This window comes from Copadichromis virginalis, linkage group LG11 (genome assembly GCF_057382275.1).
Source record: "Copadichromis virginalis isolate Kocher_CV1m ecotype Utaka linkage group LG11, C_Virginalis_male_GT1.1, whole genome shotgun sequence".
Lineage (NCBI taxonomy): Eukaryota > Metazoa > Chordata > Actinopteri > Cichliformes > Cichlidae > Copadichromis > Copadichromis virginalis.
Window position 1 is genome coordinate 34,667,438 of NC_140628.1, and position 13,530 is coordinate 34,680,967.

The window sequence follows — 13,530 nt, forward strand, 5'->3', positions numbered from 1 at the left end:
TGAAATGTCAGCTTCAGATAAAGTACAACCGGACCTCATTCTAAGTGTCCTAACAATAATTACAAAACAAACTCAGAATTGTCATGACTCCCAGCTTTGGGAAAGATAACCTTGTAGTAGAGCTATTCACAAATTTCTGTTAAAACTATGTAAATAATGTGTAGCAAATGTTTGTGTAGGCTTGATTAAATGTAAAATTTTCATAACTAGGTTTCCTCCAAAAACATTGTATTGTTCCTAATTACTGTGAACTTAAATAACAATAACTAAAAATGATGTGTGATGATGTGTGTGGGCTTTAGTTGTTACATTTGATTTGAAGCACAGTTAAAATAATGGAATTGCCTCCCAGATTTAGACATGTTTCTGCCATTGAACCACAGGAAAAAATGAGTTTATTATAGAAAGGTTATATAAAAAAATGTTCTCCAGTTACTAGTCTTATTCTGTGACTGGAAATTGAAAACTTTCCTTGTGGAGATTGAGGAGTACTGGAGTACATTTACAGCAAAACAATGAGGTTTCTATAACTGCCATTCTATAAATTCATTTGTAGCCTTACATAGAGGCATTATTTTTTTCTTGAAAGTAATACTTGGTTAGCTGGTAGTGCATTAGTAAGTAAATTAATAATCATAAAGAGTGAACATAATATCCTAATATAGTTTGAATACACAGCCTGGTAATTGGTTTGATTCAAAGGTTTAAAGAATCTTAACAGGTTACTGTATTTACTCATGTATTAAATGTAAGTTTAACTCAATCAGGACAAAAGCTGTCCACAGAATAAAAAAACTTAGAAAAATAACAAGAAATATAGTTTACCTAAGGCCATTAACTTAGATTATTCATATCATGATCTTTTGCACATGCAGCATTTGATCACATTGTTTGCCCCAATTACGAGGCTGTGTGAAACTGGATCAGTGCAGCCTGTGCGAGTGTTTCGATTCGCCCTTATTGATCCAGCATGCTAGCTATAAGCCCTCCCATCACCCTTTGTGTCCATCTAATGACACAGAATGAAGCAAGTGATATGTTTTAAAGAAGAAACTCAGACATTAATGAGAAACCAAACCCAAATTCCTGTTTTCAGGTCCAGTAAATTTAAAGCTTAGTCTTCACAGTTCATTTGGTAGACGGTTGCCCTAATTTGTGTCATTAATAGCGGACCTTTTCTTGCACTTATAAAGGACATATTTTTCTAATGTATCCGTTTTCTCTTAAACAACAGAACTTCTCTATTTATGGTCACTTAAAAAACCCAGTATTCTCTTCAGTTCATTGTGTGTCATGACCTATGACATTTATCCACCCATGGGATGAATGTGAGGTCGTTATGGAATCATTATTGTTAAAGTTACCCAATCTCGCTACTGCTACTGCCGTCTGAGGAATTTTGCTAAGTATTAACTTTTAATGGCACTCATTTGTCATGATTGATTTTCCCTCTCAGTTAGGCCATTGTAACACTATTTAAACTGGTATCAATCAGAAATCAGTCAGTAAATTAAAAATGCAATAGAAAGACCCCTAAAAATTTGTTTTCAAAGTGACATTAAGATTTTGTTATTACTTTAAAGGCCCTTCATGGCCTGGGAGACAGTAGAATTGGAGAGACAGTAGAATTCATGTCTCAGCACAATCTGACATTTTGTCATTTTACTTCTTTAACTATTACATTTAGTTTAGGTTATTAGGTTATTATTTTGTGCTGTTTTGACTTTGCATTTGAGTCTTGCATGTCTTTATTGATGTGAAAATGGTTTCTAAGATTTAATCTTAGTGTTTAAATTTTTTAGTTTTTTAATCTTTGATTTGATGTTGTGTGTTTTAATTTTGTAAAGCTGGTTTTTCTACATACTCCTACAGAGTAGGAGTACAGATGTTACTCACTCCTGTAGGCTTTATTTTGAGCTTTAGTTTTCCCATAACAAGAGAAACATTATCTATTTATGTTTTCTGTTTGCTTTATTTTATTTTATGTGAGCACAGTGAATTGATAATGTAGCTAACACTACTAAGTGTTTGCCTCTGCCCTACCCTCTCTGCTCACACTGCATTTTAACACTGACAAATTTCGAGTAAATCTGTTCTCATTTGCATATTTTTCTCTTTTTGTTGTCACACTGTGGTACAAACACGGAATATTGAATGAAACACAACCCATTAAGACTAATGTAAAACAGCTGCCCCTTTCAAAACATTTATAACCTGCTTCTCTGCACAGCTAAAATCCCAGTGTTACAGCTTAAAAACAACAAGAAAGAAACAAACAAAAGACAAACAAACAAAACAGCTGATTGGGTTTTTCTACATGTTGTACTTGACTGTAATGTACGTGTTATGTACTATATTGTGACGTTTACAGCATTTTCACTGAGCAGCTTAGTTCTCCAATACTCACAAATGAGAGGCTGTCACAGTGGCATTAACCTTTATGTATATAACCACTATAGTCTCATCTTCAGTGGACCAGCTGACCTTTCAAAGGAGAGTGGGACCTTAAAAGGACAAGAGCTAAAGCAGAGTAAACAGCAGAGTTGCAGCAATGTAGAGCATGAAAATATGTGTCAATTTGTTCATTTTATGCCAAATTATGAGGCTGTAAATAATAAGTATATTGATTTGGACCATTAAACACAATGTGATAGGGCTGAAGTATTGTCATCCCTAGACACCATACACATGCAGATTGTTCTGACTATATATGACTGATATCAGACATCCAAACCCAGTAGCTTATTGGGCTAACATTAGAGGTGGCATAAAGGATGTTTTAACCTTTCATGTGTTGGTCCTGCAGGACTAAAGCTGATCAAAGGCAACTCCACCCCTCTGAAGACCCCTACTCTGCCCAGGCCCCTAGATACAGTGCAGCTTAAGGACATTGTGTGTTACCTCTCCTTGCTAGAGGGTGGGCGTCCTGAGGACAAGCTTGAATGTGAGTATCATCCTATGTCACATGTCTGGGGCCTATGTTAATATGCAGTAAACATCAGCAGTAATGTGCAGATAGTGATTGTACTTCTCCTAACACTATGCAATATGCAAAAAACACTGGGAACCTTGAATATACAAATAAAAAGATAAAATGCAGATGCCAAACAACTGAGGTACCAGTAGGCAGAAGAAATGTCACTGGTTGTTAGAGCTCAGTGGGTGAAAAGCAGTTTTTCAGGCCAAATAAGGTCAAACTGAAGCCCAGTGAAAAAGACAAGAGAGTGAGAGGGAGCAAGGCAGTGACTCCTGGCAAAGCGATATCTCTTTGTCTGTGGATGCATGCTCTAGTGTGTGCTTATTAGCAAAATAATAATAAACCACACATGCCTCATATGTACCAACCTTTCTGTTAAGAAACTGTGACTCTTTGGTCAAAAAAATAACTCATGGTCAAAAAATAACCAGTGTTAAAACACATCTCTGTGAACTGAATGAGATCTAGAAAAAGACTCGTAACAGTGTGAAGTGGTTCCTTCTGAATGTGCTTTTTTAAGTGTGGGGACAACCTTAAAAAGAACCTTCAGTAAAGGTTTGAAAAATGTTGACCTTTGTTCTCAAGCTGTGATTGTGCTCTGAAAAGCTCTCGGTCCTTGACTTGCCTATGGATGTTTAGCTCAGCCAGTTTTTCACATTTTCTTTTTCTGTTTGGGCTTTGATGAAAGATTTGTGGAATTCTTAAATCTAAAAATATTTCAGTGGTAGACTTTTTTTAACGAATACCCAAAGAAGATTTTTTTTAATGTAATATATTTCCTGTTGCAATAGTAAATGTTCATATAGACCCATTCATGTTTTGGTGAGGATTCAGTGCAGCTTTATTTTTTTAATTTTTTTGTATCCAGTAGGAGTTTGTCTGTATATAGTCCAATTTCTTTTAAACTACTTTGAAGTATAATTTGAGTGATAAAAACTTTGCTTCATGAGGTAGTCAATTGAAATGGTTTTCCAACAAGATCTCAAATTTGGACTCATCAGACCAAAGCACAGATTTCCACTGGTCGAATGTCCATTCCTTGGGTTTCTTGGCCCAAACAAATCTCTTCAGTTTGTTGCTTTTTCTTAGCAGTAGTTTAATAGCAGCTATTTGACAAAAACGGCCTGATTCACGCAGTCTCCTTTGAACAATTGATGTAGAAACATGCCTGCTACGGGAACTCTGTCTTGCATTTACAATGGCTTGCAAAAGTATTCAGCCCCCTTGAATTTTTCCACATTTTGTCACCTTACAGCCACAAACATGAATCAATTTTATTGGAATTCCACGTGAAGGACCAACACAAAGGGATGTACACGTGAGAAGTGGAACGAAAATCATTCATGATTCCAAACATTTTTTACAAATAAATAACTGAAAAGTGGGGTGTGTGCAATTATTCTGCCCCCTGAGGCAATACTTTGTAGAACCACCTTTTGCTGCAGTTACAGCTGCCAGTCTTTTAGGGTACGTCTCTACCAGCTTTGCACATCTAGAGACTGAAATCTTTGCCCATTCTTCTTTGCAAAACAGCTCCAGCTCAGTCAGATTAGATGGACAGCGTTTGTGAACAGCAGTTTTCAGATCTTGCCACAGATTCTCGATTGGATTTAGATCTGGACTTTGACTGGGCCATTCTAACACATGGATATGTTTTGTTTTAAGCCATTCCATTGTTGCCCTGGCTTTATGTTTAGGGTCGTTGTCCTGCTGGAAGGTGAACCTCCGCCCCAGTCTCAAGTCTTTTGCAGACTGCAAGAGGTTTTCTTCCAAGGTTGCCCTGTATTTGGCTCCATCCATCTTCCCATCAACTCTGACCAGCTTCCCTGTCCCCGCTGAAGAGAAGCACCCCCAGAGCATGATGCTGCCACCACCATATTTGACAGTGGGGATGGTGTGTTCAGAGTGATGTGCAGTGTTAGTTTTCCTCCACACACAGCGTTTTGCATTTTGGCCAAAAAGTTCCATTTTGGTCTCATCTGACCAGAGCACCTTCTTCCACATGTTTGCTGTGTCCCCACATGGCTTGTGGCAAACTGCAAACGGGACTTCTTATGGGTTTCTGTTAACAATGGCTTTCTTCTTGCCACTCTTCCATAAAGGCCAACTTTGTGCAGTGCACGACTAATAGTTGTCCTATGGACAGATTCCCCCACCTGAGCTGTAGATCTCTGCAGCTCGTCCAGAGTCACCATGGGCCTCTTGGCTGCATTTCTGATCAGAGCTCTCCTTGTTCGGCCTGTGAGTTTACAGTGGGGCAAAAAAGTATTTAGTCAGCCACCGATTGTGCAAGTTCCCCCACTTAAAATGATGACAGAGGTCAGTAATTTGCACCAGAGGTACACTTCAACTGTGAGAGACAGAATGTGAAAAAAAAATCCATGAATTCACATGGTAGGATTTGTAAAGAATTTATTCGTAAATTAGGGTGGAAAATAAGTATTTGGTCACCTCAAACAAGGAAAATCTCTGGCTCTCACAGACCTGTAACGTCTTCTGTAAGAAGCTTTTCTGTCCCCCACTCGTTACCTGTATGAATGGCACTTGTTTGAACTCATCATCTGTATAAAAGACACCTGTCCACAGCCTCAAACAGTCAGACTCCAAACTCCGCCATGGCCAAGACCAAAGAGCTTTCGAAGGACACCAGGAAAAGTATTGTAGACCTGCCCCAGACTGGGAAGAGTGAATCTACAATAGGCAAGCAGCTTGGTGTGAAAAAATCAACTGTGGGAGCAATCATCAGAAAATGGAAGACATACAAGACCACTGATAATCTCCCTCGATCTGGGGCTCCACGCAAGATCTCATCCCGTGGGGTCAAAATGATCATGAGAACGGTGAGCAAAGATCCCAGAACCACACGGGGGGACCTGGTGAATGACCTGAAGAGAGCTGGGACCAAAGTAACAAAGGTCACCATCAGTAACACACTACAACGGCAGGGAATCAAATCCCGCAGTGCCAGACGTGTTCCGCTGCTGAAGCCAGTGCATGTCCAGGCCCGTCTGAAGTTTGCCAGAGAGCACATGGATGATACAGCAGAGGATTGGGAGAATGTCATGTGGTCAGATGAAACCAAAGTAGAACTTTTTGGTATAAACTCAACTCGTCGTGTTTGGAGGAAGAAGAATACTGAGTTGCATCCCAAGAACACCATACCTACTGTGAAGCATGGGGGTGGAAACATCATGCTATGGGGCTGTTTTTCTGCCAAGGGGACAGGACGACTGATCCGTGTTAAGGACAGAATGAATGGGGCCATGTATTGTGAGATTTTGAGCCAAAACCTCTTTCCATCAGTGAGAACTTTGAAGATGAAACGAGGCTGGGTCTTCCAACATGACAATGATCCAAAACACACCGCCCGGGCAACAAAGGAGTGGCTCCGTAAGAAGCATTTGAAAGTCCTGGAGTGGCCTAGCCAGTCTCCAGACCTCAACCCCATAGAAAATCTGTGGCGGGAGTTGAAAGTCCGTGTTGCTCGGCGACAGCCCCAAAACATCACTGCTCTCGAGAAGATCTGCATGGAGGAATGGGCCAAAATACCAGCTACTGTGTGTGCAAACCTGGTAAAGACCTATAGTAAACGTTTGACCTCTGTTATTGCCAACAAAGGTTATGTTACAAAGTATTGAGTTGTATTTTTGTTATTGACCAAATACTTATTTTCCACCCTGATTTACGAATAAATTCTTTACAAATCCTACCATGTGGATTCATGGATTTTTTTTTTTCACATTCTGTCTCTCACAGTTGAAGTGTACCTCTGGTGCAAATTACTGACCTCTGTCATCATTTTAGGTGGAGGAATTTGCACAATCGGTGGCTGACTAAATACTTTTTTGCCCCACTGTAGGTGGACGGCCTTGTCTTGGTAGGTTTACAGTTGTGCTATACTCCTTCCATTTCTGAATGATCGCTTGAACAGTGCTCCGTGGGATGTTCAAGGCTTGGGAAATCTTTTTGTAGCCTAAGCCTGCTTTAAATTTCTCAATAACTTTATCCCTGACCTGTCTGGTGTGTTCTTTGGACTTCATGGTGTTGTTGCTCCCAATATTCTCTTAGACAACCTCTGAGGCCGTCACAGAGCAGCTGTATTTGTACTGACATTAGATTACACACAGGTGCACTCTATCTAGTCATTAGCACTCATCAGGCAATGTCTATGGGCAACTGACTGCACTCAGACCAAAGGGGGCTGAATAATTACGCACACCCCACTTTTCAGTTATTTATTTGTAAAAAATGTTTGGAATCATGTATGATTTTCGTTCCACTTCTCACGTGTACACCACTTTGTGTTGGTCTTTCACGTGGAATTCCAATAAAATTGATTCATGTTTGTGGCTGTAATGTGACAAAATGTGGAAAAGTTCAAGGGGGCCGAATACTTTTGCAAGCCACTGTATCTGTGCTCTAATCTGAGGTGCTGTTAACTTGCAATTTCTGGGGATGGTGACTCGGATGAATTTATCCTCTGCAGCAGAGATGATTCTTGATCTTCCTTTCTGGGGGTGGTCCTCATGTGAGCCAGTTTCGTCTTAGCGCTTGATGGTTTTTACGACTCCACTTGGAGACACATTCAAATTTTTAGCAATTTTCCAGACTGACTGACCTTCAGTTCTTAAAGTAATGATGGACTGTCGTTTCTCTTTACTTGGCTGATTGGTTCTTGCCATAATATGAATTCTATCAGTTGTCAAATAGGGCTCTCAGCTGTGTACTAACCTGACTTCTGTACAACACAACTGATGTCAACAAAGCAAAGGGAGACTACTTTGAGGAATCCAAAATATAAAACATATTTAGAGTTATTTATAAAATTTTTCTTGACATAATTTCTTGACATTTTTCTTTACATAATTCCATATAAATTGCTTCATATATCTGATGTCTTCAGTATGTGTCTACAATGTATAAAGTAGTAAAAATAAAGAAAAAACATTAAATGAGAAGCTGTTTCTAAACTTTTTACTCTAATGTATATATAATCTACTAACAGAAACCCACCTGCTGTTCAAACTTTTTGTTTGGTTGGCCGATGACAAGAAAGTTGGGTCGGAAGAAGGAAGAAAGAAGCTAAAACTGGTTCTGTAAGAAATTGGATGGATCGAATCATCCAAAACTCCTTGATTAGAGTCCAAGAATAAAATTATGGAATTGGAAATTAGCAGTTAGTTCCCTTTATTATAAATGATGCTCAACAATTAGTAAAATACTCAACTCAAACTGTCTTGTTGCAGTCAAAATATTTCCTTAATAACTTTGTACCTGCTGGTTTCTTTGTTTGGTTTGCTTTTTTTTCTCAGCATTTTATCTGAGTGAGTCAGACTTTCCTGAGATGTTTTTGGTAATTAAGAAGTGCATTCAACCGAATTTTTTTTCTTATTGCATTATTCTTTACTTAAAACGAATTAAGGTAAAATGTTTCCTCTTGCAGCCAGTCTTATCAGCCATTAACATTTTGGGTTTTCTAAACTCAGAGGTTCCAATCTGGCCACAGCCTAAATGCCTATTTTATTATAAATGTAAAAATCAATCTTTTTTTCTGCATCTCCACTTTCTGTCTTAATGCAGATCACCTTCTTTTAAAGTGATCTTCTGAGCTCCCATAAAGCTTCACCAACAGGTGTTTGATACCTCATTTTGGCAGTCTATTGACACACCTCTTAATTGCAGTCATTGCATATATTATTCACAACGTTTTCTCAATTGGACAGCAGCCGTTTTTTCTGTGTTGCTATAATGCTCATGCTTCTGCTAAATTATCGAGTAATGTTGCTCCCATTAAGCAAAGGGGATTATTAAATAATTCAGCAGATGGTACCTGTGACTGGGAACACATTATGGAATTAACTACGGGTGATGTGTCATTGCTGCACCCTGTCCCTGTAAACCGCTGTGGGCTTTAACATGTTATTTCGGTAGAGGATGGCTCCCTCTTCTGGACTGTTTGAAAAGGCACAGCACAGATTTAAAGTGGTTCTTAGACACATATGTGCTGCTTTATTTACATCAGGTTCATTAAAAATTAAAATAGCTTTAAAAAAATACAAATTGCATGTAAATGTACAAATAAAAATGAGAAAGACAATAAAAATAAATTTAAAAATTCCCACTTTCAGGTATTTTTGCTACAGGCCATTAAAAACTTTAAGAAAACACTTCTTATGATAACAAAATGATTAAAGGTCAAAACTAACAAAAACTTACAATACCGTTTTTTCTTTTTATTGTTGATTTTTAAATAAAAGGTAGTTTATATCATTTAATTATTTATACCTAATATTTATTTCTGAAATAAAATGTGTAGTGAAGGGTTTGTAGTAACATTATTCCACTAATAAACAGGGGGCAGTAGTACACATATACAGCAATGCACCCACACTTTCTACTAAATGTGGATGCAAACTTAATCAAGTTGTGGCTTATTAAAGCTGTTTCTGTGGGGGAAAATTTATTTTGGCAGTTTGTTAAAGGTGAGTAAGTTTTTTATTAATTAACTTTTTAAAAATTATTTATTTATTTTCAATGCAGACCTCCTGGGACACATATCAAGTTTCACTTACAACTGTCACACTGCCGTTATTTATGTTTGATCCCTGTTTACAGTTTTAACTGGCCTCACCAAAGTCCATAAAATGTAGTTCTCATTTTTCTTTTAGATGATAACAATGACCTGAATAGTAATCAGGAAACAGCTGGGTTTGAGTGAAGATACATTTGAACTTATTTGCAGTCACAATTATTTTAAAGATTTGTATGTTTGAAAGAAATTTCTTTTCTTATTTCAGCCCATTTGTACTACATGGTATCATGTCAACACCCTTTTCGCTCTCTTTACTTTTGGGTCCTCTTTGATCACTACAGTCACCCCCTTCTAACACCCTCAACCTCCACCCAACAGCAGACACCAGGATCAGCCACCACCATCACCTCTGTTTCCCTGGAAACTGGCAATTAGCTCCTTGTTAGTGGCCTGACAAGCTGCCATGTGACATCAACTCTTTAGTGATGATGTCAGTAGCCACGATGTGCTGCACCCAAGCCAGGCTGGAGGTGGGGCAGTGTTTTTTTTCTATTTATAGGCATTAGCCTGAAACAGTGTGCACAGCCATTTCCTGTTGATGTTGTTGTCACAGCTCAGCAGGACTTATAGTACTGTGCAAAACCATTCATATCATTATATTTTGCAAGGAACATTAGAAATAGTTTTAGCGGCGAAAAAACTGCAAACACACAGAAATACATGGAAATACCATAGTAAGCCAAAAAAACAGAGTTTGTGCAATTATAACTAGCTTGAAAATAGCCACCCTTGGCTTTGATGTTGGACAAGCTTTTAAGTAGTTCTTCAAACTTCTTGGAGGATATTACAAAAGTCTTTGGGTGATGCTGGCTTTTGTGCTGTTCCCTGTCAAGATGTTCCCCCACTGCTTCAATAAGCAAATAAGGTCTGGGCTCCTTTCAGGTGCAAACACCAAAGACGTCTAGCTAGTATTTTTCCTGGAAAATTAAAAGTAGAGAAGTGCTTAAAACTTTATATAACTCTGCAAGAGATGCACATATGCACATATGCTATGTGTAAGGTGTTTTTGCCTCAAGTTGTGAAACAAGTTTGCGGTTCCCACCTTTAGCTGGAAGTTTTCTTGCATATTTAGCAAAATACTTCACTTTGTTGCAGTTTGATGAAGCATTTTAGGTACTAAATCATCATTGAAGGTTTACATGCAGTTCTGACTCTGTTGCTATTGCAACAACATTGCAATATGACAGTTTTGCATCAGGTAAAAATTTCTAACAGGCAATATGATATGCAGCAGGCCTAATTCCAATGTGAATCATAATCTGCTGATACCTTTCTGTGTTCATAATTTCATTAATTCCGACAATATCCCCAACACCACTGATTGAAATGCAGGCCCCATATGCTCATCTGCTGTAAATAGGATTTTAGGCCTGCTACTTTTCTGTCCTCTACTTGCTCAGTTTCCCTACGGTTTTTAAGGACACACTGCACATCGTCTCGAAATACGCGTTCAACTCTTCGGGGATTCAAAAAAACAAAAACACTATTTTGCCTATCAGACTGTGCTATCTTTTAAACTTTTTAAATAGTCAACTAAACAAATTGTAACAGTAGACAGACTACTAGTAACAAAGTCGCTAAATTTTCTGCTATGTGCTCCCCTGGGGGGGTGGGGGGGGGGGGGTGGTAAGGGGTCTTTTTATGCTTGAATGATCCACAGATCATGGTTCAACTAGTCCAATACATTCCCCTGTAAGGTGCAAAGAACCAGACTGAAAATAAGAGCAAGACTAACCAAAAAATAAAGGTCAGAAATATTATTGGTTTAAATCACAAAAAAAAGACTTGCTTTTTGACACAAAAATATAAAGAAGTGAGGAATGATTCAAGATTTTGTCACAGCGCCATAAAATTACTGACGTTAAGAGATGATCAATCACATCTGTGATTTAGGAGCTGTCCGTTTCCATGGTGACACTTTTAAATGGTAATTGGGGGACACTTAAAGTTGCAGCTTCAGAGGCTGATGAGACAGCTGCTGAGATAAAGACTTTGGTTTTCCTCTGCGTACACTGACGTGATATTGGCACTGAAGAGTGTAGCCAAAGCTAGAGTGGCACTAAATACTGACCTGAAAGGCGGAGAAACTTTGGAGAATCCAGGATGTTACTACAATAAGCTGACATTTTCTTTTTGTCTCCATAGTCATGTTTCGACTCTACGACACAGATGGAAATGGCTCCTTGGACAGCTCGGTAAATATTTCCCTTTTGGAGTGTTTGTTTTGATTTACAAAATCAGGATCCTACCTCAGAATACTTTAGTTTTTAATGAGCAAAATGGTTTTGTTATTGTTTTTTTATGAGCTTTTATGGCATTGATAATATTATATATGCAACATTATATAAGCTCAAGTTCCACTTGCCAATTAGTATTCTTGACTGACAAATGGCTGACTGGCTACTGTGATTTACCCACATAAGCAGATGAGTTTATAGAGAAAACCCATATGAGAGAAACAGAAAAAAATCCAGCAATTATATGGGGAGAAATGGCTTGTTGATGCCAGAGGTCAGTGGAGAATGGCCGGATTAGTTTGTTGTAATAGGAAGGCAACACTAACTTGGCTAAGAACAGGAATCTGAGGCTGAAATTCACACGGGCTCAACAAAATTAGACCTATCTTCCCATGTGATGTCTGTGCTTTGGATGCATGGTTGGAGGGGTCCTATTTCACTGCAGGTGTAAACTTTGCATGTGACAAATAAAAGTCTCCATCCATCCATCCATTCATCCATCCATCAAACCAAACACTGGGAAAATGTTACCTGGCTTCTTGAACATGACAATGAGTTCACTGTACTTAAATTGCCTCCACAGTCACCAGATCCTATAGAACACCCTTGGAATGTGGTGGAATGGGAAATTCCTATCATGGATTTGCAGCAACTGTATGATACTATCGTGTCAATATGCAGCAAAGTCTCTGAGGGATGTTTCCAGCCCCTTTGTTGGATTTATGACATGAAGAATAAAGTTAATTCTGGAAACAAAAAGTGGTCCAAACTAGTACTAACAAGGAATATCTACTGTCATAAAGTGGTCAGTGAGCATTTAAGCAATCCAGTGGCTTGTCCGATGACATAGATTTTCAGTTTTTCAGGGTTTCTGAGACTTTTTTTCTGTCAGGTAACAGATATCCAGCTCTGTTCACCACTTAGATAACTTTTTAAATAAAAAATTATAATATTTAACAGCTAAACTATCATCAGATGATAGTCGATGGTTTCAAGGGTGGATTCATAATAATAGACTATATGATTTGCAAGCTGTCTTTTGTAAACGTAAGATAACGTTTTTTGCTGATTATCTTTCTAATATCTCTGTATTTTCTTCTTCAGTTCTTCTCCCTTGATCTTTTTTTCTAAATGTTATCAGTTAATCTCCATTTTTTTTAATCATTTCTGTCCATCAGATTCTATTTCTCTGTATGTCTGTTTCTCCATCAACAAAATCATTTAAATAAATTAAGTAAATTAATGGATGAAATGGGAAGAGTAATGGAGAAAAACAGGGATGAGTAAAATCTGTGGATTGGACATAGTTATGAATGAAAGAGCACTGCTCATTATCTGTCCAGAGTGTGTAGGAGGGGGTGGGGGTTTAAATTAAAGGGTTAAAAGGGAGATAGAGAAGGTGGAGTGGGTTTGGTAACGTATTCAATTATTAGTCATCTCTCACCCATTATTGGACGGCAGATAGAAAGCATAATAGAAAACAGAGGACTAATGAGAGGGCAGAGAGAATACAAATGTAGGCAGAGATAGCCATTCAGTGGGACCCAACTCATACTCAGAATTTAAGAGAAAATGAAAAAACAGTATGAACTCTTCATTTACACTCATACACTCTAGTTTTTAAAGATATCCTAAGTGCATCATAGTGATTCAGTGTGGTACTAGATAATAACATCACCCGCCTCTGCCCCCAAAAACCAACCATTGTAATTAAACCTTCAGCT

General features: G+C 38.2%; 1 protein-coding gene across 1 annotated transcript in view; it reads left to right on the top strand.

The window, feature by feature from the left end:
- The window catches only part of dgkb (diacylglycerol kinase, beta), an 80,431-nt gene that overhangs the window by 14,093 nt on the left and 52,808 nt on the right, over positions 1 to 13,530 (top strand). Inside the window, exons 6-7 of the mRNA XM_085472170.1 lie at positions 2,807 to 2,944; positions 11,715 to 11,764. Of these exons, the coding sequence (XP_085328296.1) occupies positions 2,807 to 2,944; positions 11,715 to 11,764 (188 nt within the window). The remainder of the gene's footprint in view (positions 1 to 2,806; positions 2,945 to 11,714; positions 11,765 to 13,530) is intronic.